Genomic DNA, 27527 nt, shown 5'->3' with positions numbered 1-27527 from the left:
GTCTGTGTGCTGTGAGGAGCACATTTGATACAGCAGAGCAGGGAACCAATCAGGAGGCTGCTGTGGTTCCCGGGTCGTGGAGACAGATCCTGCATGGGCTTGGAAGGTGGAAGTCCCAGGATATGCTCAGTGACTGGTTGGCTGTCCAGGGTGGAGGGAAGCATTGGGGCCTGAGCATCAAGAAGGTAGGAGCGCCATTAACTGAGGGGTGTGGACCTCCCACCCTGGCCTGACACAACTTCTGTCCGTCTACAGCCATGTCCTGCCCAGCCAACAGCTGCTACGATCCTTGCAGCCCTGCCTGCCCGGCCTCCTGCAACTCAGAAGCCGCACCGACCAACTGCTCTTCTCGCCCTTGCGTGGAGGGCTGCGTGTGCCTTCCAGGCTTCGTGGCCAGCGGTGGTGACTGCGTGCCCGTCTCATCCTGTGGGTGCACCTACCAGGGCTACCTATTGGCCCCGGGTCAGGAAGTGTACGCTGACGACCAGTGCCGCCAGCGCTGCACCTGTGACGGAGCCACTCAGAAGGTGACCTGCAGGGACACATCAGGATGCCCTAGCGGCGAGCGCTGCCAGGTGCAGAACGGCCTCCTGGGTTGCTACCCAGACAACTTCGCCAGCTGCCAGGCATCAGGAGACCCGCACTACATTAGCTTCGATGGAAAGCGCTTTGACTTTATGGGCACCTGCACGTACCTGCTGGTGGGCTCGTGCGGCCAGAACTCCGCGCTGCCTGCCTTTAGGGTGCTGGTGGAAAACGAACACCGGGGCAGTCAGACCGTGAGCTACACAAGAGCCGTGCGGGTGGAGGCCCACGGTGTAGAAGTAGCTGTGCGAAGGGAGAATCCAGGGAGAGTGCTGGTGAGTTCCACGGGGCAGGGAACCGGGGATAGGGTGCGAATCCCCTGAAAGATTGGTGACTGTGGTTGGGGCTTATTTAAGAAACGAAACAAAACGCGTGGTTAAAGAAGAGGCACGGGAGCCAGGCAGCGTGTCTCTTCTGAGCTCTGACTTGTCTGGAGCCTTTGCATTTCCCTCTGAGGAAGGACAGAGTAAGATGTTTCATATAGAGCAGCCCCGGCAGCAGCCCATCCCCCATGGTAAGAAACTTGGTTATGAACTTGGATGAAACTTGCCTGCCCGGTCTTTAAGAGATGCCGAAGTGCTCACAAAGCGCACATAGATATGGGTGGTTTCTGTCTTTCTTCTGAAACTTCGGAGTTGTGGGCTTATGCATTTTCTGAAAGATGATGGTCCGTAGAGCAACGCGAAAGCAAAATGAAAGGTCAGTATCGAGCTGGGTGTGTTTGTTGAGGATTAACACGGATTCTCATCCGGCCTCTGGGAGCAAGATGGAGCAAGGCTTACGGGTGCCCAGGTGGTCTTCAGAAGGACCCAGCCCGGGCTGAGAGGAGAGAGCATTCATTTTCTCTGTGGACGCCAAAGGTAAAACTGGAAAAGTGAGCAGCTGGATATTCACACAATATCTCATTCTTATAACAAAGAAGTTTGGGCAGTAGGTGGAGTCTGGCCTATTCTCTAGGGAGCAGAATGGAAACCACATTGGGAATGGGAGACCGAGAGAATTTTCAGTGCTTCCTTCCGGTCCTGTGAACACCTCACACACAGCCCCCAAAGTGAAAGAAGTCTTGCCCATAAGCAAATGTTTATTACAGGGGCTCCAGATAAGGAGAGGGAATAATTATTAATAGGCATTTTTTTCTCACTTATCTGAAAAGACTTTGCCCAAGCCTTGAGTATTAATAGCTCGACACCTTATGTGACTACTTACTTCAGTGGGCTGAACGGACAGCACACATTCATTCCCCTCCTCTCCACAGCAAGAAAGGAAAGTAGTTCATTTATCTCTGGCTGAGAAAGTTGAAGCAGAGAGGCTGAGCCAGCTACTGAGGCTCACAGTTTTGGGCTAAACAGTGAGGGGACCTTAGTGAGTCTGAGATGAGCAGGTAGTGATGTCTCACCTTTAGTCCCAGCACTTGGGAGGCAGAAGCAGGCAGATCTTTGTGAGTTTGAGGCTAGCCTGGTCTAAAAAATATGTTGCAGGACAGCCAAGAGTAACCCTATCTCAAAAAAAAAAAAAAAAAACAAAAAACAAGAGAATAAATGAACAAATTATATTTTATTATTATTTTAACTTGGGGGAAAGGGGCATGGGTTGTAAACTTAAGTTCCAAGGGGACTTAGAAGTATGCATTTCCTCTAGTCTGGGGTTACAGGCAATGGTCTGCCCACCCTGGGTCCTGAGAACTTAACTCAGTCCTTGAGTCCTCTGCAAAAGCAGTTCATGCTGCTAACTCCTGAGCTATGTCACCTGTCCCGAAGTCAGACATGGAACAGACAGAAAGGAGTTCCAGGAGAAAGGGGTGACATGCATAAAGGATAAACTTGAGGGGATGAGAATCAACAAAGACACTAGTAGGGCATAAGTGAAGGGCCAGAGATGGTGACCGAGGAGCTGAGGCAGGGGCTAAGTATAATCATGCCTTTGAATTTAGATGAGGCACGGAGAGGAACGAAGAGGCCACCAGGTAAGCCATGGCCTCTTCTGGGCAGAGGGAACAGCAAACATGAAGCCTGAGGCTGGGTAATCTTGAAGAAGATAAAACAGCACCCAGTGTGGCTTGCAGAAGCAGGTGGAATTATGGGTCAAAAAGCTGGGCAGGATGTGACTGAGACATTATGACCTATGGATGCAAAACTGGGGTGTGGGAGCGAGTGACCGTGTTGTAAGCAGGGGGTACAGCAAGGAAAAGAGCCCCGAGTTCAGTACGGAGCATGGGACTCAGACCATCTGGGTCGTCATCTGAGGCCAAGCTGAGAGAGAGGTTTGGCTCAAACCTGGCGTTGAAATGTGGGCATGCAGAGAGAAGGCTGGAGAGTAAGGAACGCTGGTCCAGAAGGGTAAGGCAGAAGCAGGGGTGGGTGAGTGGTGCCTCGGCAGAATGCAAAGTCCTCGGGGCTAGACTAAACAGGACCGCTTTCAAGATGGGTTAGTCATTCTTCTTCCCATCCCGATGCCTGACAAGAAGCCACATAAGGAGGGGAAACGCTATCTTGTGTACCTTACTTATGTCTCAACATGTAAGAGGGAAGACATGGCTCGTGGCTCCCTTTCAACTAGAACGTGAGGAGAGGTTTGCTCACCTCTCAGTGGACCAGTCGGTGGGAAGTAGAGTGGATTCCTAACCCGTAAAACCTTCCCCTGAGATTTGTACTTTTCCAAGCTCGGTCCACATCTCAAAGGTTCCAAAGCCTTCCAAGGCCGAGCTATCTATCAGCCATGGCCGATGATCAAACACATGAACCTGCGGGCAAACACTCAAACCGGTTCCAGGGAGACAGGTGAAGGAGGCTTTGAAAAGCGGCAGAGATGTGGGTTTCAGTCTCGAGAGCGAGGGAGGATGGGTGATGTGGCAGGCAGAGGGGACAGCCATTATGAAGCCCTGAGGTGAAACCAAGGAGGGTGTGGTGGTGGTGGGTGGACATACCTGAGTGAAAACATGGAAGTCCTGACCTGTTCTTCCTGCATCTCTCCCCAGGTGGATGGCATCCTTCAGTACCTGCCTTTCCAGGCTGCAGGTGGGAAGGTGAAGGTGTACCGCCAGGGCAACAATGCTGTCGTGAGCACAGACTTTGGCTTGACTGTTACCTACAATTGGGATGCTCACGTGACTGCCAAGGTGCCCAGTAGCTATGCTAAAGCTGTGTGTGGGCTCTGTGGGAACTTCAATGGGAACCCAGATGACGACCTGACTCTGAAGGGTGGAAGCCATACTACCAACGTATTGGATTTTGGGAACAGCTGGCAGGTCGAGACAATTCCTGGATGTGAAGCAACGGAACCTGGTGACTGTCCCCAGCTGGACTCCCTTGTGACCCAACAAATTCAAAGCAAAGAGGAATGTGGGATCCTCGCTGATCCTAAGGGCCCATTCCGGGAGTGTCACAAGTTGCTGAACCCCCAGGGTGCCATACGGGACTGTGTCTATGACCTCTGCATGCTGCCCGGTCAGTCTGGGCCACTGTGTGACGCACTGGAAACCTACGCTGCTGCATGCCAGGCGGCTGGGGGCACTGTACATCCCTGGAGGAACGAGACGCTTTGCCGTAAGTACCAAGGATGGTATCCCCGGGTTTGGGTCTGATGTTTGTTCTTAACAAACAAGTAGCATTGTTTAATCCTTGTTCTGCCTGGTGAGGAGCGGTGTGGGCTTACGCCATGGAAGAGCTGAGGAGGCGACGGAACCAACGTACAGTTCTGTGAGGTCAGAGGCAGCAGTGTGCAGTGACACGCTGTGGTGCTGCATTCAGAGGGAGCCCGGACCTCTCTGCAGCTGTCCTTGGTCCCAACTGGCTACTTCACCTCACATACCTCTTTGCTGAGGATGTGGGTGCAGGAAGGGTTGGCTTGCGCTCACAGATATTTGGAAAGTCATATGCCCATCTCCTGAGTTTTAAGCTCCGTGCGAGTGTGCCCTGTGATGCATATTTTAACTGCGCGCAGGAACAAACAGCTTCACTAGCTTTTTCAGCGTGAGGACACACGTAAATAATAGTGCTAGGCCCCCTGCCCTTGGAGGGAGCTGCCATTTTGCTGTTGAGGGTTTGGACCCTGTGAGTGGAGCTTGTACCTCTTGATACTTCATCTCAAGTCTAGATCATTGCAAACACTGGAACTCCCAGCAAGTAGCAATCTTGTGGGAAAAGTATGGGACAGTGGGCCTTTTATGTCCATCGTCCAGTTTCCACAGAGATTATCAAGCATGGTATTATTTAAAACTGCTACTACAGTGTGTGTGCACGCGTGTGCATGTGCGTGTGTGCAAGCTACTGCTGGAGAATGGTAGAATGCTTTTCTTGAGCATCAGAGGTTCCGAATAAATAGAAAATCCAGAATCAGGAGAAGGGCATGCGGGGGACAGGGGGTTGGAGGGTGGAAAGACAACATCTGCAGACGCACTGCATAGATCACTCACATGTACTCACACGCGCGTGCCTGTTTAAACATGCGCAGCATGCAGTTTATGCCCAACTCGAATACACAGAGATAATCACAAATTTCAGTGGTGTCAGAATCAAATAATAATCGACGGATCCAATTCCATGCGATAGGAGATGATCTCCTGATGCCGCTGAGCTCACAGACATCTTACCACTGACCCAGCATGTGCGTGTGTGAATGCAGAGTGTGGGGGTATCCACTGTGACCCCTCGAAAGAGCTAATGATCTTGGTGACCTCTCTGCAGCGCTGACCTGCCCACCTAACAGCCACTATGAGCTGTGTTCCTATGGATGTCCACTGTCCTGTGGAGACCTGCTAGTGCCTGGAGGCTGCGGCTCAGAATGCCGAGAGAGCTGTGTCTGTGACGAGGGCTTTGCCCTCAGCGGTGAGTCTTGTGTGCCCCTGGCCTCCTGTGGCTGTGTGCACCAGGGCATCTACCACTCACCAGGAGAAACCTTCTATCCGGGACCCGGATGCGATTCTCTTTGCCACTGTGAGGAAGGTGGCCTGGTTTCCTGCGAACCCTCATCCTGCGGCCCACATGAGGCCTGCCAACCATCCAATGGAGTGCTTGGGTGTGTGGCTGTGGGCACTACCACCTGCCAGGCATCGGGAGACCCTCATTACGTCACCTTTGACGGCCGCCGCTTCGACTTCATGGGCACCTGTGTGTATGTGCTAGCGCAGACCTGCGGAACTCGGCCTGGTCTACACCAGTTCACTGTCCTGCAGGAGAATGAGGCCTGGGGTAATGGGAAAGTCAGTGTGACCAAGGCGATCACGGTCCTGGTGGCCAACTACACCCTCCGACTGGAGCAGAATCAGTGGAAGGTCAAGGTGAGAGTGGGGACTCCCTCCGGGGAGGGCCGCATGGACCAATGGGAGCGGGGAGGGCCGCATGGACCAATGGGAGCGAGGAGGGCCGCATGGACCAATGGGAGCGAGGAGGGCCGCATGGACCAATGGGAACAGGGAGAGCCTCATGGACCAATGGGAGCGAGGAGGGCCGCATGGACCAATGGGAGCGGGGAGGGCCTCATGGACCAATGGGAGCGAGTAGGGCCGCATGGACCAATGGGAGCGAGGAGGGCTGCATGGACCAATGGGAGCGGGGACAGCCTCATGGACCAATGGGAGCGAGGAGGGCCGCATGGACCAATGGGAGGGGGAGGGCCGCATGGACCAGTGAGAGCCGGGAGGGCTGCGTGGACCAGAGCTTGCAGAGCTCCTAGGGAATGTGTGAAGTGGGGGTCCAATTAGAGTACATATTGGGAGAAAGCCCAGAGCAATGAGATCAGGAACTTTCCAAAGTGGCTCTGACTCTTCTGTCCCACACTGCGGACTACCCCCACTGAAGTTCTCTGTCCTCCTCTCTTCTTGTACTCCATCTTCCTTTACCCTGTATAAGGTCTACCCCGGGCACCTCCCTGGTCTCACCGTAGACAGGATGTGATATAATCACACAGGGGAAAGTTCCGAGATGGAAAAGGTTCAAAGAAGAGGGCAATCTGTTGTTCCTTTATCCCCTTAACTATAGCAACAACAATAAAGCAACTGCAGGTTTAAACACCACGCCTCAGCTGCCGGCACAGACCACAGTGCTTTGAACCTTGTGGGGTTGATGTTTGCTTTCTCTTTTAAAGAGAAAATGTTCTCATCACTGTCCAGAGGTCCCTGAGGAAATTCAGTGTTGTTGTTGTTGTTGTTGTTGTTGTTGTTGCGGTGACCTGGGAGAACTGCTTCAGGAAGGAAATAGTTTTGTTGAGGGTTTAGTCCATGGTTGTCTGTTCCTATGTGCCTGGGCAGAACATAGTGACTGTGGGGACATGTGGTAGAGGAGAGCTGCTTACAGAGAAGGGAGAAATGAAAGGTCTAGGTAGAAGATACCCATGCTCCTACCTCCAAAGACCTGCATCCTCCAGCTTGGCCCCACTTCCTAGACTTTCTGAAACCTTCCAAAATAGTGCCACTAGCTGGGAACCAAACAGTGAAAATATGACCCTTTGGGAGATCATTCATAGAGCAGCAGAATTTAAGCCCAGACTCCACCTGGTACATGCTCGGAAAACTGAGCAGGAAGATTGAGTCTCACAGGAGACTGGCATTTGAGATACACTGGGAATACCCCTCCCCGCCCCACCCCCGCTGACATGCAGCACACAGCCATTGTGCTGGGAGCAGTAGGTACAAAAGCTGTCCCACGGGCTGGACATGGGTGGCAGGTGCAGCATCTTCCCTAACAAGCCCCAAGCTCCGAGGTTAGCCACTGACAAATGAGCCGCTCCAGATGTGTGGGAACAGTCTCTGTCCCTGTCACCAAACCCCAGCTTCCCTGTGGTTGTCCCTCGCTGCAGAGGCAGAAACTGAGCCCAGAGGGTTAAGTGACTTACCCTTATTCACTGCCAGCCTGGGAGGAGTGACTGTTGATGTCTTTTGGACACTCTAGACACGCCTAGAGCAAGCCTTTCCCTGCCTCCTCCCAGTGTCTTCACACCTATGAAAAGCCAGTGGGCTGGGTGTGTGTGATGAGGAAGGGCAGGGATGTAGTGAGGTCAGGGGTGTGCCAGGCAGAGCCCTCGGTGATCCTCGGTGAGGAATGGAGCCTCGCTCTGCATCCAGCCACACTTAGAGCAGCAACTCTGAATGCCCCAGGCTGTCCAGCTTGACTTGTAAACACAGCCCCAGCCAGCCGGTGGTGTGTCTGCTTCCCAAGCCTTGGCAGGTGTCACATAGATGCCTTAAATGACGCTCTGAAAGCAAGCTCCCCACCCCCCATACCTACCAGATAGACAGGAAGCAGAAACACAGGTGAGTCTCCTGCCCAAGGGCACAGAAGGCTAAACTATAAAGCCCAGCCATGTGCTCCAAGCTCAGCCCCTGCATGTCACCATACCACTTGTAATAAAGGATCCCGTCATTCGGGCTGCTGAGGCAATTGCTCAGCTGAGACGTAAAAGAGTTTCCTGGTGGCTGCTGTGACAAAGTGCCACAAGCGTACTGTCCTAAAATCACAGTTTTAATTTCCACAGCTCTGATCGCCACAAGTGCACAATCAAGGTTGCAGCAAGGCCACTCCCACCCATCCAAAGACTGAAGGGGAGAAAACGTCTTGCCCTTTCAGCTTTCAGTGTCTCCAGTGGCCCCTTGGCTTCTAGTGCCAGCACTTAGGTTCCTGCCTGATCTTCCCTCTTTCCATTCTCCTCTTCTCTCCCCTCCTCTCCTCTCCCCTTCCTCTCCTCTTCTTTCCTCTCTCTTTCTCCTCTTCTTCTCCCCTCCCCTTCCTTTCTTCTTCTTTTTCCTTCCTTCCCTCTCTTCTCCTCTCCCCTCTCCTCTCTTCTCCTCTTCTCTCCTCTCCCTCTCCTCTTCTCTTCCCTTCCCTCCCTCTCCTTTTCTCTCCCCTCCCCTCCCTCTCTTCCTCTCTTCCCTTCCTTCCCTCTTCTTTACTCTCTCCCTCCCCTCTTCTTCTCCCCTCCCCTTCCTCTCTTCTTCTTTTCCCTTCCTTCCCTCTCTTCTCCCCCCCCCTTCTTCTCTTCCCTGCCCTCCCTCTCTTCTCCTCCCCTCTCCCTCTCCTCTCTTCTCTTCTCACCTCAAGTCACTTGTCACTGGGTTTTGAGTCCAGGCTGATGTAGGATTATCTCACTTCATGATAATAACTATAATTACACCCGCTATGACCTTTCTTCAAAAATACGTTCAGAGGTTCTGGGTAGACTTATCTTTTTATCATTGTTTTATCTTATCTTATTTTATTTAATTTATGCAAGTCTGTGTGTGTGTGTGTGTGCACATGTGGGTGACCACAGAGGACAGAGAGGGGCATCAGGTCCCTTGGAGTCTGAATTACAGGAGTTTGTGAGCAGCTGGGTGTGGGTCTTCTGATGCAGCAGTAAATATTCTTAACAGCCGACTCCTCCCTCCAGCTTCTGGGAGGAGACTTACCTTTTGGAAACTATCATTCAACCCAACATAAGACACCGCTATTATACATATTTTACAAATATGGGAGCTAAGGCCAGCCTACAGAAATGAGGTCACGCAGTACTTCAGTGTCAGGTAGGGACAGACTGACTCAAAGCACACTCTCTGAAGCTTGGCATTCCCTGCCCCCAGGTAAACGGCGTGGACATGAGGCTGCCCGTGGTGCTGGACGGAGGCAAGATCCGTATCTCCCAACAAGGGTCCGATGTTGTGATTGAAACCGATTTTGGCCTGCGCGTGGCCTACGACCTTGTGTACTACGTGCGGGTCACCATCCCAGGCAACTACTACCAGCAGATGTGTGGCCTGTGTGGGGACTACAATGGGGACTCCAAGGATGACTTCCAGAAGCCCGATGGCTCACAGGCAGCCAACCCCAATGACTTCGGCAACTCCTGGGAGGAAGCTGTGCCGGACTCCCCCTGCGCACCAGTGCCTCCCTGCACGGGAGATGACTGTGACACCCAGTGCAGCCCTGAGCTGCAGGACAAATATCAAGGGGAGAAGTTCTGCGGGCTGCTCACCAGCCCCACAGGGCCGCTGGCTGACTGCCACAAGCTGTTGGACCCCCAGGGTCCCTTGCAAGACTGTGTCTTTGACCTCTGCATGGGTAACGGGAACCTGAGCATTCTCTGCAACAGCATCCATGCCTACGTGAGCGCCTGCCAGGCAGCTGGGGGCACTGTCAAGCCATGGAGGACTGAAACTTTCTGTCGTGAGTTACAGGACATTGAGGAGGGGGTTGGAGAGGTTGGGATAGAGAAGTGATAGGATCCCCACCCCCACCCTGCTCTCTGATTGGCATTCTCTTCTTACAGCAATGGAGTGCCCCCCTCACAGCCACTATGAGATCTGCGCAGACACCTGCTCCCTGGGATGCTGGGCTCTCAGTACACCCCCGCAGTGCCCAGAAGGGTGTGCTGAGGGCTGCGAATGTGACTCTGGCTTCCTGTACAATGGCAAAGCTTGCGTGCCCATCCAGGAATGTGGCTGCTACCACAACGGGGTCTACTATGAGGTAAGAACCCAGCCATCTGTACAGAACCCAGGGCCTCTTCCTGGACACCCTCTGACTGCTCATCAGCACCCTAGTTTTTCCACCATTCAGACTCTTGAACATGTGTGCATGCTGCTTACCACAGACCTCTCTCACTGTTACATAACATTACACACACGCATCGGAAACTCACAAATGTGCACACGTTGAGAGAGTACTGTTCATCGCTCTCCTAGCCCGGGGCTGTCTCTGTTCACCTTTGCAGACCAGTCTGGATTACTGAAGAGGTCACTCTTCGGTTCCGTCTCTACTCCACACATATTATTAACTCCGTTCTACTTCCTCAGATCGGCCCTATGACTAGCTGTCATTTACAGATGAGGAAGCTGAGGCATAAAGAGGTTAAGAAATAATGTTCAGCCATACAGTTTGGGAACAGTGGGACAGCTCAGCAGTGTGTTCCATACCGTTAGCTCTGAGTGACTACTTAACTCTGCGCCTCCTAAGCAACATCAATTCGCCGAATATTCTGGAATAAGTGGGTGAATAAATGAATGAATGAATGAATGAATGAATGAATGAATGAATGAGTTGGACTTCAAAGCCATGCCATGCCTCAGTTTCACTGGCAATGGACCCCACTGCTGAGAGCTGTCCCCCAACCCCTCTGTGACTGAAACACTGGGAATTGGCACCCGCCTCCGGTTACTGACCCATGCTCTCTGTCCCACAGCCAGAGGAGTCGGTTCTCATTGACAACTGCCAGCAGCATTGTGTGTGCCATCCAGGCAAAGGCATGGTGTGCCAGGATCACAGCTGCAAGCCAGGAGAGGTGTGCGAGCCCTCAGGAGGCGTCCTGACCTGCGTCACCAAAGGTGCTGGGCAGTGTGGCTGGGCTGGTGTGGTGGGGACACGGGACACAGTCTGGGAGCTGAGCGTAACATGCTGCAAGATGAGAGGTTTAGAGGGCTGTGGATTGAAATGTCAGACCTTAGACTGGGATTCCAGGAGACAAGGGCAGAGGTCATCCAATCTGGGTGTCAAGAGGCTTTATGGGATGCCAGGCTGTGGGAGTCCCGGGGCAAGATTTTGATGGTGGATGCCAAAGGCCCTTGGAGTACTGCAGAACTGGGTGGTCTTTTTCCTCAAGGGCCCTATGGTAAATAGGCCACAGGGCTTTCATTACAACCTCTCAACCCTTATGATATAAAACAAGCAAGGACTATGTGTCTGAAGAAACAGAGCAGAAGACAGCCTTATTAGCAGCAAGTACCAGCTGGTCCCATGGCTTCTTGCCTACTGGACCATTGGATTATGTTGGGGTTTTGGACACCAGCATTAAATGGCAGTTTGTCATTAAAGGGACATTTTGTTTTAATCTTCATTTCCCTGATGACTGAGGACACGGAAATTTGTTGAGCGTTAACTTGGGAAAGCAGAGCGTAAGGTGTCCTAGATCACAGACTGGGCCAAGGCAGAACCTTTCAAATTGGGGATCAGAGTTTCTAGGGGTTCTGTTTAAAGGATTCCTAGTCTCAACCTGTGGCATGGGGCCTCCCTTGAATTGATTTCCTAAGGTGAGAGGCAAGAGAATCCCAGAAGAAGAAAAAAGTAGGAACTAGGCTCTGGAAGGCTGGGCTGAGACCAGTGGAAATGACAGATAGGACTGCTGTGGTCCTGAAGGAGAGAAATGCCACGCCCACATGAATGAATGATTTGTGTTTGCACGTGACCCACTCCAGAGGCAGAACATTGCCTACCATAATGCACAGAGCTTTAGGTTCCCTCCCAGCAGACAAAAGGACTGATCTTTTTTCCTTTCTTGTTTGTTTGCATGTTTTTTCTCCATTTTTCCCCCTGTATAGCCCTGGCTGTCCTAGAACTCAATCTGTAGACCAGGCTGGCCTCGAACTCATAGAGATCTGCCTGCCTCTGCCTCCCAAGTGCTAGGATCAAAGTCATATGCCGCCACTACCCGGCAACACTGATTTTCTTAAGAACTACGTTTCATTAACATTCATCAGTTACAGAAGAACATTTGTGGTTTCCCTCCAAGCATCCTTTCATTACTGTGTTACTCCCCCTCACTGGCCCCTTCCTCTTCCACATCTCTATTCAACCCCCACTCTGACTTTCAAGTTTCACACCCTTCTTCCCTAACTTCCTCAAGTGAGAGAAAACTTTATGAAGGTGACATCATTGATTCTCAGGTTATACCCATTGTCCCGCGAGTGACGTGATTGCATTCTTTTTTTTTTAAGATTTATTATTTATTTATTATATATAAACACTGTAGTTGTCTTCAGACGCACCAGAAGAGGGCATCAGATCCCATTAGATAGTTGTGAGCCACCATGTGGTTGCTGGGATTTGAGCTCAGGACCTCTGGAAGAGCAGCCAGTGCTCTTAACCCCTGAGCCATCTCTGCAGCCGGTGATCACATTCTTTATGAGTAAGAAGATCACATTCTTTAGAGTAAGGCTCCTCTGTGCTTGTGTGGCACATTTCTTATCCTTCAGTTGATGGGCACCTAGATTGATCCCATCATTTGGCTACTGTGAACAGAGATCGGCAAACATGAATGTGTAGGACCCTCTATTGTGTGGTTGCTTAGACACCTTTGGGTACCTACCTGGAGTGGAGCTGGGTCATAGGGTGCTCCTAGTTTTGATTTTATTGGAAACTTCATACTGATTTCCTCAGAAGCGGCATCAGTTAACGTTCCTCCCAGCAGTGGATAAGGCTTTCCTCCCCCAGAGCCCTCACAAGCAGTTGCTCGATTTCGTGATAACGGTCATTCTGTCTGGGCTGACATGAACTCTTGTTTCAAGTTAAAACAAGGATTTTGGCCACTTGCTCACTGACTGTGTCCTTCCTTTGAAAAGTTCATTTTCTGCCCATCTGCTTGCTAAATCACTTGCTGTCTTGTGTTTATTTTTCTTTTGAGTTCTTTATATAGTCTCAATACTAGTCTCCTGTCAGATTAATGCCTGACAAAGATTTTTTCTCCCATTCTGTGGGCTGTCTCTTCACTCCGTGAGCTGCTTCCTTTGCTGTGCAGAAGCTGTTCGATTTAGTGGAATTTTACTTGCCAGTTCTTGGCACTATGTCTTGAGGAGTTTATAAAGCTGTTGGCAACTGTTCCTGGTTTTTTCACGGTTTCCTCTAGCACTTTTTAAACCTAAAGACTGGTCTTAAGGTCTGTGGTGCATTTTACATTGATTTTTGTACAGGAAAGTGTGTGTGTGTATATGTGTGTGTGTGTGTGTGTGTGTGAGAGAGAGAGAGAGAGAGAGAGAGAGAGAGAGAGACAGAGACAGAGACAGAGACAGAGACAGAGACAGAGACAGAGACAGAGAGAAACAGAGAAGAGAGGGAACTTATTTGACCAAAGACAGGAAATTTTTTTTAAGTAGGGAGGAAGAAAAAAGGGATTAAAAATCAAGGGTTAGGGCTGGAGAGATGGCTCGGTGGTTAAGAACATTGGCTGTTCTTTCAAAGGACCCAGGTTCAGCTTCCACCTCCCACATGGTGGCTGTGGAGAGACAGAGACAGACAGAGTCTGTTCACTATTAAGATTTGCATGTGTTTCTGGCACCACCCACCTCAGGGACTAGCTGCACTTTCCTGCTGTCCCTGGCTCCTTCCTCAGAATGATCGCATTTAGTGTGTGTGAGTAGTCCACCCCCTTTCTTCTCACAGCCCAATTATAAAGGGGACTGGCTGCGGTAGGGTAAGGGAAACACAAAGCTCAAAGGAGCCCCACCCTAGAGCTAATCCCCAATGCTGAGAGAAGGCTGGGACTTAGCAGGCCTCACCGTAGACCCACCAAAGAGTGCAGGATCCTGCAGGCTGGGTTTGCAGGAATGAAACCCCCACTGAAGTTGGTAAGACTCGGCTGGAAACAGTCCTCTGGTTTATGGTCTATGATCTATCTGGGGTGTGTAGCTGACTAGCTAGAGAGCCAGTGTCCCACCTGTCTGAGGCCCCACAGAGCAGCAGCAGCAGCAGCAGCCAGAAGAGCAGAGCAGGTTGTGAGGACAGGGCGCCCCTGCCTTTCCAGCGCCCTCTACTGATTTCAAACAGGAAACAAGACACAGGGGCAAGTCTGAAGGCTGGACACCTAGACACCAAGCTGGAACCACAGAGCGTGAGACACTAGAAGGATCCTGAACACAAAAGCCCGGGGGAAAAGTCTTCAGAAACTCCCGAAACTGGATTAACACCCAGGAAGGGAATTTTGCGCTATGGTCTATCTAAGCCAGAGAGTTAGATGTGGGGACCCTAGACATGAGATATGAAATTTATGGACCCCTAGTGCTGGGTTCTCAGATCAAACACGCAGCAACTTCAGGGATGAGGGCTTAGGTGTCAGGGCACTGAGGTCTGGTCACACCTGCAGCAACCATCAGAGATAGCATCTTTAGCACAGTCAGGCAGCTGCTGGGAGGAGACATGCTTGCGGCGGGCAGCCCCTTAACGTACTCTCTTCTCTCCTCACAGACCCATGCCACAACATCATTTGCCGGCCAGAGGAGACCTGCAAAGTTCAAGGTGGTCAGGGTGTGTGTGTGCCCAACTATCATTCCACATGTTGGCTATGGGGTGACCCTCACTACAGTTCCTTCGATGGCTGGAGCTTTGACTTCCAGGGCACCTGCAACTACCTGCTGGCAGGGACAATCTGTCCTGGGGTCAGTGCCGAGGGCCTGACTCCCTTCACTGTCACAACCAAGAATGAGAACCGGGGTAACCCTGCCGTGTCCTATGTGAGACAGGTCACTGTGACCACCCTCAATACCAACATTTCCATCCACAAGAATGAGAATGGCAAAGTCCGGGTATGTCCAGCATGAAGCTCCCAGAACACCCTGGGGCTTGGGGACCAAATGAACCCACACAGAGAAGATTACAAGAAAGGGGCACCTTTTTCTTGGGAATGAAGCACGGCCCTCTGCTAAGAGCTTAAAGTAGATCCACAGTGTTTCCCTTCATATAGACCAGTGTTTCTCAACCTTCATAATGATGTGAGCCTTTAATGCAATTCTTCACGTTAGTGACCCCAAGCCATACGATTATCTTTGTTGCTAATTCATAACTGTAATTTTGCTGTTACGAACCGGTCTTAGACGACTCTTGTGAAAGTCGTTTGACCCCCAAACCTATGAGAACCACTGGATTAGACATAGATTTGAGCTCAGGCCCTCTCTTAATGAGTTCTGTGATGCCGTGCAAGTAGCTGAACACAGTGGGCCTTGAATCTGCCCAACAACCCAGCACTGTGGTACCAGTTAGAGCTCAGCTCAGAGCCAAACTCTGTAAGCAAGCATCTGTTAGTGAACAGGGAAAAGGGAGAGGCCCAGGCTCTGAGAACATCGGAGGAGTGGGGTTGGGGTACAGGGGAGGGGTGCAAGCATAAGCCAAACATTCTGAAGATGGAATGAGGGTGTAGGTAAACAGTGACTCAGAGAGAGGGCGGGGCCAGGACAAAGAGTCAAAGCCTTCTGGTCAAGAGAGACATATAGAACAGAGATGCAGAGATGAGAGAGACAGAGGGACAGGAAGAAACATTGAAATGTGGGTAGGGAATACAAAGCAACAGAGACCAGAAAGGGACTTTTAAAGAGACAGACCTAAGGGAAAAGAGGGGTCAGGAGAAATGAGGGGTTGGAGGAGAAGGAAGAGAGTGAATTTAGAGGGCACAAAACATTGTTTCTCAGGGGCTGGATTAGATGGCCATAGTGTGTATAAAGGTACTGATCCCAACAGGCAGGAGGAAGCCCTTTGGGAGGAGGAAAGTAATCCAGAGAGCAGAGGGTACAACTCCACCTGCACTGCGCCCATGACCCCTGGTGGACTCCCTCTCTCCCCAGGTGAATGGAGTCCTGATGGCCTTGCCTGTCTACTTGGCTGGTGGGCGAATTACGGTGATTAATGGAGGCTCAAAGGCTGTGCTGGAGACTAACTTTGGCCTTCAAGTCACCTACGACTGGAACTGGAGGGTAGAGGTCACACTGCCCAGCAGTTACCATGGTGCAGTGTGCGGGCTCTGTGGAAACATGGACAAAAAACCCCAAAATGACCAAGTCTTCCCTAACGGCACAGTGGCACCCTCAATTCCTACCTGGGGGGGCAGCTGGCAAGTTCCAGGGTGGGATCCTCTTTGCTGGCATGAATGTCAGGGGTCCTGTCCCATGTGCCCAGAGGACCAAGTGGAGGAGTATGAGGGTCCTGGCTACTGTGGACCTCTGGCTGCCGGCACAGGGGGTCCATTTGCCAGCTGTCATTCCCATGTGCCTCCTGAAAGCTTCTTCAAGGGCTGTGTGCTGGATGTCTGCCTGGGTGGTGGCAGCAAAGACATCCTATGCCAGGCACTGGCTGCCTATGCTGCTGCCTGTCAAGCTGCTGGCATCAAAATCCAGGACTGGAGGACTCAGGCTGGTTGTGGTGAGTGGCAGGGAGCAGGACAAGGCCTGGGTACGAGACACCAACTCTGCTGGGCTGGGCTGGCTTTACACCCACCCTTTGGGGTCTTTCCGCTGGTTTCTGTTCATCCCTGTCTCCTGGTTGTGTGTCTGTCATCCAGCTCATCATCCCCCTGTCTGCCCCTCACTCCATCAGCTCTGCTTTGTCACTGTATCCCTCTCTGACTGTGTCACTGGGTCCACAAGTCTCTCTGTCCCCTTCTATCTCTGTTGGTGTCTCTTCCCACCCTGTCCCCCAGAGGCCAGTCCAACACCTTTGTTTCTCTCCCTCCTTCATCTGCCCACAGAGATCTCCTGCCCTGAAAACAGCCACTATGAGCTCTGTGGCCCACCCTGCCCAGCCACCTGCCCACCTCCTGCACGACACACAACCCCATCTGCATGTGACGGGCCCTGTGTGGAGGGATGCCAGTGTGACCAGGGCTTCATCCTGAGTGCTGATCGGTGTGTCCCCCTGGATGGCGGTTGTGGCTGCTGGGTCAATGGCACATACCATGAAGGAGGCACTGAGTTTTGGACCGATACCACCTGCTCTAAGAGGTGTCACTGTGGACCTGGAGGTGACTCCTTGATCTGCAAGTCTGCCAGCTGTGGGCTTGGGGAGGAGTGTGCCTTGTTGCCCTCTGGAGAGATCGGCTGCCAACCTACAAGCATAGCTGAATGTGAAGCCTGGGGTGACCCCCATTACACCACCCTAGATGGGCACCAGTTTGACTTCCAAGGCACCTGCGAGTACCTGCTGAGCGCACCCTGCCATGAGACACCCACAGGGACTGAATACTTCAATGTCACCGTGGCTAATGAACACAGGGGCAGCCAGGCTGTCAGCTACACCCGAAGTGTCACTCTGAATATCTATGGCCTCAGCTTGACCCTCAGTGCCCAATGGCCCAGGCGGCTACAGGTGAGTGGGCTGTGGGCCACACAGAAGCCGTTCCAGCCTCTGGTGTTCAGGGCATCGTTCCCAGTTTGGTGGAGGCATGAGGCTGGTTCAGCTTCCAGCCTATGGGACCCGGAAGGCTGGAAGCACTGACTTCTCCAGGCTCAGCCTTCAGTACGTAGCAGTTTGCTCAGCCTTAGCAAAACTAACAAGTGCCTCTCCTCTGACGTTCTCCCCACCCTACAGGTGAACGGAGAGTTCGTTGCTCTGCCCTTCCATCTGGACCAGAAACTTAGCGTTTACATAAGTGGAGCTGATGTAGTAGTGAACACGCCCTCAGGGCTCTCCCTGGCTTTTGATGGAAACAGTTTCGTGCGCCTGCGCGTGCCTGCAGCCTATGCGGGCGCCCTCTGTGGCCTGTGCGGGAACTACAACAAGAATCCCAAGGATGACCTGACAGCAGTGGGCGGGAAACCTGAGGGCTGGAAAGTGGGCGGAGCTCCAGGCTGTGACCAGTGCCAGCCTGGTCCTTGCCCACAACCCTGCACACCTGAGCAACAGGAACCATTCCGTGGCCCCGACGCGTGCGGCAAAATCACAGACCCGAAAGGCCCGTTAGCACCCTGCCACAGTCTTGTGCCACCCACGCAGTACTTCGAGGCTTGCTTGCTGGATGCCTGTCAGGTTCAGGGACATCCAGGAGGCCTCTGTCCTGCCATAGCCACCTATGTGGCAGCATGTCAAGCTGCTGGGGCCCAACTTGAAGAGTGGAGGAAGCCAGACTTCTGTCGTGAGTACTGACCCATATAGCTCCACACAGACAGGGCCATCCCCCAGCTCCTGACAGAGACACACCCTGAAAAACATCGGTGGGTAGGGAAGTACTCAGAGCCAAAGCCAGAAACCCTGGGTGCAGACCACTCTGGGAGTTCGTTTTTCTAATGGACTTGGATATGCCCCAGTGACAGTTACTCTGCAAGGAACCCCTGTCAGAGGCCAAGTCTCAAGCCCCTGAACCATCTTCCATACTGAAATAGAGTTAGCCACACAGAAGTGGCCAGATAGCCCAGTGGTGTCTGGGGAGACCCTACATTGCCTGCCACATGCAGGTCCCACATCAGACATGCTGAGCTGGAACCTGTCCCCAGCAGATCCAAGCAGACTGGGGCAGAAGGTGTGGGACAGCTCCTTCAGGCAGATCTGCTGGGTCAGGTCCAACCTGTTAATGTCACCCGGTCACATACACACTGCCACAGTGGCACCCTGAAACAGAGCACATCGCAGAGGCCCGTGGGTACTCCAGTCACGCCGGCACTGTCCTCAGTCAGGCTGAGTGGCCTCCCACACACATGGGTCTCTAGTCACACTCACACCAGTAAAGCCTTGGTCTGTTCTAGACCGTTCTGTTCATATGTATGGTCATATCTTCAGACAGCCACTTGCTTCAGAAGAACTTGTCATAGTAAGACACCCTTCTCAGAGAGACCAGGTCATGCCCCACACCTGACATTTCCTATCAGTGGGCCTGTCATATGTTCTAGGTCCTGTCACATGCCAAGCCAGAGGCAGCAGACCCCAGTCAGGCTCTCACACCCAAGCCTCGCCTCCGCCTGACTCTTCCTTATTCTCTTCCCACAGCCCTCCAGTGTCCTGCCCACAGCCACTACCAGCTCTGTGGTGACTCCTGCCCTGTCAGTTGCCCGAGCCTCTCAGCCCCCGAGGGCTGTGAAACCATCTGCCGTGAGGGCTGTGTCTGTGATTCTGGCTTCGTGCTCAGCGGCGATACCTGTGTGCCTGTGGGCCAGTGTGGCTGCCTATACAATGGGCGTTACTATGTGCTCGGTGACACCTTCTACCCAGGCCCTGAGTGTGAGCGGCTCTGTGAGTGCGGGCCTGGTGGCCAGGTCACCTGCCGGGAAGGTGCAGACTGTGAGCCCTATGAGGAGTGCCGGATAGAGAACGGTGTTCAGGCCTGCCATCCCACTGGCTGTGGCCACTGTCTGGCCAATGGAGGTGTCCATTACGTCACTCTTGATGGGCGGGTGTATGACCTTCATGGCACCTGCTCCTATGTCTTGGCCAGTGTCTGTCACCCAAAACCTGGAGAGGAGCAGTTTTCCATTGTGCTTGAGAAGGACTCTGCCGGAGATCCCCAGCGGGTGGTGGTTAATGTGGCAGGCCAGGTTGTGGTCCTGGCGAAAGGGCCACAGGTGAGTGGACACACCCTGCTCGTAGTTTGATAGGGACATGACCCCAGCTAGACCTTACCCTATAGGGTCTCCATAGACCTCGGAGGATAGCACAGCCCTATCCTGATAGGTCCGGGTTTGCAGGTAAAGGTACCACCTCAGGGTCCACTACAGTTGTGGCCTCATCCTGGGAGTTTAGCATGTTTGATTCTAGTCACAAAGGCACTTAGCTCTTCCAAGAAGCTCTGAGGTCTACATTGCTCTGTGAAGGAGAGGTGCCTGCCTTAAACTGAGGGACTGGAAGCCTCATCCTAACCCTGACCCTTCCCCCCAGGTGATTGTGGATGGTGAAGCCGTGGCCCTGCCTGTGGCCATAGACCACGTGAGTGTGACTGCTGAAGGCAGAAACGTGGTTCTGCAGACGAACAAGGGGATGAAGGTTCTCTTTGACGGCGATGCCCATGTTCTCATGTCTATCCCGAGTCCCTACCGTGGGCGGATCTGTGGCCTCTGTGGGAACTTTAATGGGAACTGGAGCGATGACTTTGTGCTGCCCAGCGGAGCAGTAGCCCCCAATGTGGAGGCCTTTGGAACTGCGTGGCGAGCTCCCAGCTCCTCCTTGGGCTGTGGTGAAGGCTGTGGGCCCAATGGCTGCCCCGTGTGCTTGGCAGAGGAGACACAAGCATATGAGAAAAATGAAGCCTGTGGGAAGATCAGGGACCCCAAAGGCCCCTTCGAAGCTTGCCACAAGGTTCTGAGTCCCTTGGAATACTTCCGCCAATGCGTGTATGACATGTGTGCCTATAAGGGAGACAAAACCTCTCTCTGCCATAGCCTGGCTGCCTATACTGCAGCCTGTCAGGCAGCTGGTGCAGCAGTGAAGCCCTGGAGGACAGACAGCTTCTGCCGTGAGTGTCTCTGAGCCCTGTGTGACCCCCTGGCCCTTCTTCCCTGTCTGCTGCTCAGGAGAAGCCCCTGCCTGTAACAGGACTTCCTCCAGCCCTGCCCTGGCATCCCCTATGGCTTTCCTCCTTTTTGTCTGGATCCGGAGTCTCAGACTCCAGTCAAGAGTCCACACTCCCCAGCCCCAACAGTCACCCTTTCCCAGGATGTCCCCATCTCTTTCCATGGTGACCTAAAAGGGAAGTGATGGGCTGAGAGCCCACAGGACTCCTGAGTCTCAGGTTCACTGACCCTTTCCACAGACTCCATAACTTCTCACATCCCCGATCCAAGGCCAGAAGCAATAGACCCCAGCCAATCCAGAGCCACACACCTCCTTCCAAATTACACGGCAGGAATAGGTCACTTCAGACTCCACATGACAAGGCTGTAGCCACTGATACTGGTTTTACAGCAGTGCCCTTTCTGCTCCAGTCTCCTGTAAGCAGAATCCAGCACAGGGCCTCCACCCACCCCTTAACATAGCAACTGTCCCAGTGACAACAGCAGACACTGTCTCCAACTCTGAGCTTCCTCTTGAGGACTGGGCCAGTGTAATGGCCTCCTGGGTCATTTCCCTTGTGATCCATTTGAATACAACATTCCATCCCAAACTGGATTCTTCTTCTCTATCCCAGTGCCCATTTGATGAGATCCGCACCATCCTGGAATTACTTAGCTAGAGTCTAGAGTTTTGCCTAGTTTTCTACCGTCCTTGCCTCTACCGTCCTGCCTATGACTCCCCGTCCCATTCAAGCCTCCCTCTGACTTTCTCAGTGAACCACAATCACTTCCACTGTAGCTGTTTATGATGGATGCTCTTTCTTCAGAGCTTGTGTCCCCTGCCACATTGCCTTAGGTTTTGTACCATGGCAAATGCTCGAAAGAAACGGCTTTTGAGGATTTATGTCACCTCAGGGTTTCAGGCATTTCTGTTCAAGGTAACTGAATGCACCCTTGGACCTGCGGTTAGACAGGATTGTGGTAGCAACGTGTCCTTTTACTGCAACTAGGAAGAGGAAAGAAAGAGATGGTGATCACAGAGTCAGGCATGGAGACAGAAGTGAGGAGCAGACTCTTGTAAGGTCATTCTAGCTGACCTGCTTTGTTCCACCAAGCCCAACCTCCAAAAACATCTATTATTTTGGGAATAATGCCATCAAACTATGCATCCCTCCGTGGATGATTAGTCATGGATAGAGTCAGATCATCCACGACTCAAGTCCCACTCAGTGATTTAACCACCGAGGAGATGAAGTCTTCAACCTATGAGTCTGGGGGAAAGTGTTCATCTCCAGTTCATTACGTTCCACCCTTGGTCCCAACAGACCGATATCTGCATGATAAGAATTGTGTCCAATCTGTCTCCCAGAGCTCCCAAAGCCTGTATAGCCCCCAGATTGCTTAAACGTCCAAATTTAGACGTGAGCCTCTGCAAACATAAAAATGCAGTTATATATTTCCAGCATCCAACGGTGTAACATGCTACACATTCCTACCCTAAAATGAAAGAATGGGTACAGTAAGGGAGAGGTGGGACCAATGGAAGATCAAAACCCAGCAGGGGGAATACTGGCACATTTTAAGCCCCAAAGAGCCTCTAGCCTCTATGCCCTGCCAGCTGCAGGCTCCACGGCCCCCTCTCTTGCTTCCTGCTTGCTGCTCACGCACCTACCCCGTTCCACATCCCTTCTTTCTCCCTGGCATCCTTAACTTCATTATCGCTGTTCATACCCCACTCTCTCGGGGGCACCACATAGGGATCCTATCCCTGATACACTGGCCCCTCAAGAGATATTTTTGAAATCTGGGTGTAAGCCACTGACAGCCCCCACCCCATAACTCTTACAATGAACAATTCCCAGAAACTCAGTTCCACACAGACGAACAGCTTCAGCGTCTGCACCAGCTGGAGCAGCTGTCAGCCGTCAGCCTCCCTTGACCATGTCTGCAGTGGTCTCAGGGTGCGTGGGCGAGTGAACTTAATGAGACAGACTCTGTGGAAGCCTCCATCTGTGTGGTCCCTGTAAGAGGGTGGTGTCCCAGCAGCCCTGTTTCCTCAGGCGAAAAAAACCTTTCAAGTTCATATTTCTCCTTTTCAGACTATGCTAGCCATGTCTTAATGATTCCTAAGACACCCTCAAATCATGGTTCCTGTTGTCCAAGTACAACATACCTGGCTTTCTTCTGAGACCTCCAATCCCTTTAGGAACCATGCCTTTCTTAGCCCTAAAGATGTGGACTTTTTCTGACCAACCTAAAAGTTCGTCAAATATTTATGCTCTGATTTCGTTCTTGATACTGACTGTAAACCTGACTAAAACCAGCCAGGAACACTGTGCTATGGGCTGAATGTTATGCCCTCTGTCCTGTTAATTCTGTTACTTCCTTTGTCTTAAACGTCTCTGGACATGGGCAAAATATAGACAAACTTGGCATGATGCGACACCAGTGGACAATAATCCAGTTTCCAAAAGAGCCTTGTTTTGCACTTGAAACCTCTCAAGGACAATCTGAAGCCTAGTTGGCCTGTTGTTCCAAGCTCCCACCAGAACTCACAGGAAGCCCCACTCACAACATTCTGGGTTCTGTTAGCCCAGTTCCCCCAAACACCTCCCAGAAACCATTTTTTAAAACATGTAAGCCACATAGCCAAGAACAGTCACAGCACCGCCCTCACATCTCCTTAGCAAGCTCTGTGTTAGTTCCTCATGGCCCCGAGAAATACCTGGATATCTGAAAAAGAGTGTGGCTCTGGTTTTCGATTATAGTGAGGCTCCTGCTGGAGCAGATCATGGTAGAGGAGACATGATGCGCAGAGTTGCTCATTTCACGGTGACCAGGAATCCGTAAGCGACTGCAAGAGGAAACCCTCGGGACTTACATAGGGCACCAAAGGTTTTACCATCTCCCGGTTCTCTCTTTAAACACAAATTCATTGAATAGGTCAGAGGCCTTACACGTAGCAGCTGAAAACCAACTGGTTTTTTTTTTTTCTGGGGTGTGGTGGTCGGAAAAGGGAGCACTACATCCACCTTACAGCATTCACCCATCTCAGTAGATTCTGGTAGTGAACGCATTAGCATATTTGACCCACTGTGCGTCCTTTCCCTACAGCTCTCCAGTGTCCGGCCCACAGCCACTACTCTGTCTGCACACGCTCCTGCCAGGGCTCCTGCGCGGCTCTCTCCGGCCTCACCGGCTGTACCACCCGATGCTTTGAAGGCTGTGAGTGTGATGATCACTTCCTGTTATCCCAGGGTGTGTGCATCCCTGCCCAGGACTGTGGCTGCGTCCACAATGGCCAGTATATTCCGGTGAGTGGGGACTCCAAGAAGGGAGTGTGGGTGGAGGAACTGGACGGACATTCGGAGCTGCTGTGTTCAAGGATTGGGACATGGAGGGCCACCACCTGCTCCCAGCTGTGGCTGCTGTACTGAGTCACCCCAGGCTCAGCAGGTCAAACATAAGAGCTTAATTTCCCGCAGTTCTGGAGGTCAGGAGTCAAAGAGCAGACTCACTGCACTGGCATCAAAGTGACGCCAGGGAGAACACTGGGTCTTCTTCAGAGGACAATCTAGTCCTTGCCTCTCCACCCCCTGGTGGCCTCGGTCAGTCCTAGGTTGGCCACACCACTCCAATCTCTACCATCACTTCTCTGTGTGACTTGACATCTCCCTGGAGTTCTTTTATGGATGCCCATGGGATCTCCCACCGAGGTAACCAGGATAAATTCTCCATCTAAACAGCGTTAGTCACACTGCAAACACACATTTCTATTTAAGGTAGAATACGCGTTCCCAGGAAGTGGGAATTGCTGTTTGGCTGTGTGGTCGTTCCTCCACTACCCTCCCTCTCTGAACTCCTTCATCTGCAGAATGGCTGAGTCAGCCTCCTGGCTCCATAGGCACCGGGTACTCAGGACAGCTGGTACCCAGTGAGGGGCGGCCTCATCCTCCCGTGCTCCCGTTCAGCAAATAGAATGGCATTCATAATAGTGCAGTGGGTGGCTCAGCTACCAGTCATCCAACAGTGTGATTTGGAATTTAATTGCTAATATTCTTGTTGATGCTTTTTGAGAGATCTCTGTGTGCATAAGCCTGTTTGAAAAGTTAATTCACTTTTTATTCATAACAGTTCATCATGATAGATACATTTGCTGTTCTTCCCATTTTGCAGAGAAAATGTGTACCATAGAGAGTGAGTACCAATTGCAAAGACAGCCATACGTTTACTCCTTCCTTGGAGTCTCGCTGTCTACTGGGAGCCATCCACAATCCCATAGGTTAGGTCAGCAGCCTCCTGGGACTCTCAGGACAGCCGTTCTCCTCATCCCAGCCCAGCCTCCTTCTCTTACCTCCCAGCCTATTTCTGACCATTTACCTGCACCTCCCAATCTCACATTTAAAAAGAAGGAAATTTATTTATATGGCACAGGCGACAAATATCAAAACCAGGAAAGTAATGTTGACTCAACGCCATTATCTAATCTGTAGACTTTAGCCATATGTCACCAGTTGCTCCAGTAAAGTCATCTACAACAGTTACTTCTCTCTGGGCCAGGAGCCAACTGAGGGCCAGACTCTCCTTGTTTCCATAAAATATGATGAGCTCACCAGGTAGTGAAAGTAGCTAGAAAAAAGTTGTTGACAGAGTTCACAACCAGCGACAGGGGCTGCCTGACAACTAGAGGCAGGGGCTACCCCACAACCAGAGACAGGGGCTGCAGGAGCAGAGGAACCTCACTAGGCACTGAGAAGAAGCGGCTGTCCAGGAAAGAGACACTGGGAAGGCTCATGTGTTGTGAGGTGAGCCCACCAGAGACCACCACACTCTCTCAAAGCTGAAAACAAAGTCTCTACTGTCAGCCAGCATCTACATGGGGAACTTGGCCCGAGTCTGACAGCCCTTTGTCTTTTATTTTCTAAGATCACATCCTGGTTGTCATACTTCAGTTAGCAAGGAGCAGAACTGCTAAGAGCCAAAAGGCGAGGTCGGTGCATTTCGGGACTTTTCTGGAACCGTGCACTAGGTCTTTGATGGATTAGGTCTTTGTTTCCATTTTGGCAAGGACTGGGGCCTTTGTGCTGAGTCCGAAGGCCAGAATGGACCTCTAACACGGCATCCGTTGTATTTCAGTCTAGGGGCCTGCTACACAAGGAAATGCATTCCCGGGACGCTGTCCTGAGTGCTGTGGTTACCAGTGCACTGTGGGGACACGCTGTGTGGGGTACCCAAGATTACATATGAAGTTAGCTCTCCCAGGGAAACAAACCACTCATAATGTGTTGCTTTAGGCTGATTCTATTTGTCTAAGAACCCTGTTTCCAGAGTGGGCCAAGGATTACACAATCCCCTCACACACCTGATAGGTCGAGTGGAGATTGTTTGGTTTCTAGACTCATGTATTTGCTTCGTTGGTGTGAGGAACCACTGCGTGGTCTACTTTGAGGAGAAAATAGGTTTATGAAGCTTAGAAATCTAAAGAGCATTCATAATGAAGGCTCTCATGAAGCCCCGTTGGCTGCATGATACCATGGGAGGAGCCTGTATCTGTCTCTGCCAGTGTCTCTCCCTGTCCTTAAAGAGCTGCCAGACCAATGGGAAAAGTCACTATGGGTCAATCTTGAGGGTTCTTTCTTGGTAACTTTACTAATCTAGTCACCTCCCAAAGCCCTCACTTCTAAACATGAAGCGTCAACCTTTTCATACATAACAACTTAGGAATAAACTCTTGCATGGGTTAAGGTGGACAAGCTGTATTCAAACCATAACTGGGTCGGTAAGGTTCGCCATATGGCCTTCCATTCTCCAGTTGGCTAACTCAGGCAGGTGCCCACAGTCACTGGCACAGTCTAAGGCAGGGACAGAGTTGTCATGAGGTGGGCTGTCAAGGCCCCCGAGTCCAGACAAGAACTCCACACAGCCTGGCCTCTGCTGTGTTTCATTTACAAATCACAGTCTGAGGGCCATTGAGACTTCTGGGTAGAGGACATACATGCCTTAAAAAAAAAAAAAAAAAAAAAAAAAAAAACTGGGAACTTTACAGTTTAATAAATGCGAATGCGTAACATCCATCCCTTTCTGTGCACAGGTGAACTCCTCCCTGATGTCCTCCGACTGCAGCCAGCGCTGTTTCTGTTCCTCAAGCACTGGTCTGACATGCCATGAAGCTGGCTGCCCATCTGGCCATGTCTGTGAGATCCAAGCAGGAGTCCGGGAGTGCCAGCCTGCCCGTGGTCTCTGCTCCCTCTCCGTGGGTGGCAACCTCACTACCTTTGATGGGGCTCACAATGCTGTCAGCTCCCCCGGTGTCTATGAGCTTTCTTCTCGATGCCCGGGATTCCAGAAGAACGTGCCCTGGTACCGTGTGCTCGCTGACGTCCAGCCATGTCATGGCAATGACAAGATTGTGGGTGAGGTCCACATCTTCTTCCAGGATGGCATGGTGACTGTGAACCCAAGCAAGGGCGCATGGGTAAGCCTGGGCACAGAGGGCAGGGCCGTCTCCCCTGGCTTTCCTTCTTCCTGTCACAGCGTCCTACATCCTGGCTACCCGGTGACCTTGCAGTCTGTTTTTTTCATCCAGGTCTCTGCACTTTTCTCTGCACATGTACCTCTCTCTCCATGTCAGCCTGGGTCCCTCTCCTTGGCCTGAGTTCATCTGACATTCAAGTCACAGGCTAGCTCTGCTGTTGATTTTGATCAAGACTCGCTGGTTAGCAGCGACAGGAAAACAAGTACAAGCCTGAGAGCTGAGGAGAAAATGGATGGACTGGCTCCATATCTGGGAAACCCAGAGACGGCCTCCAGAAGTGTCTGGATCCAGACACCCCAGCTGCACTGCTGGAGTTTCCACCCCTAGGTTTCTGACTTGTTTACCACTCAATCAACTCCATTCTCAGAGTTTCCTCTTACAGGGGCAATGTATAGGCGGCATCTGCCCTGGGCTCGTAGTCTGCCACCTTTGCTACCTCAGCACCAAGTGATCCAACAAAGGTCTCCACAGTGCATCTCACGAGGCAGGTTCGGA

At 51.9% G+C, this 27527-nt stretch overlaps 1 protein-coding gene across 1 annotated transcript in view; it reads left to right on the top strand.

Moving 5' to 3' along the window:
- The window catches only part of FCGBP (Fc gamma binding protein), a gene marked incomplete at its 5' end in the record, with an annotated part of 84498 nt that overhangs the window by 8819 nt on the left and 48152 nt on the right, over positions 1-27527 (top strand). The window contains 14 exon segments of the mRNA XM_080908678.1: positions 256-860; positions 3560-4127; positions 5268-5860; positions 9134-9716; positions 9820-10019; positions 10732-10873; positions 14502-14839; positions 15872-16445; positions 16771-17387; positions 17610-18153; positions 19002-19573; positions 19887-20460; positions 23612-23811; positions 26589-26972. Coding sequence (XP_080764804.1) covers positions 256-860; positions 3560-4127; positions 5268-5860; positions 9134-9716; positions 9820-10019; positions 10732-10873; positions 14502-14839; positions 15872-16445; positions 16771-17387; positions 17610-18153; positions 19002-19573; positions 19887-20460; positions 23612-23811; positions 26589-26972 — 6494 coding nt within the window.

The sequence above is a fragment of the Micromys minutus genome (assembly GCF_963924665.1).
Source record: "Micromys minutus genome assembly, chromosome: 32".
Lineage (NCBI taxonomy): Eukaryota > Metazoa > Chordata > Mammalia > Rodentia > Muridae > Micromys > Micromys minutus.
The sequence above is the reverse complement of the archived record's forward strand: the minus strand, read 5'-3'. Positions and strand labels throughout refer to the sequence as shown.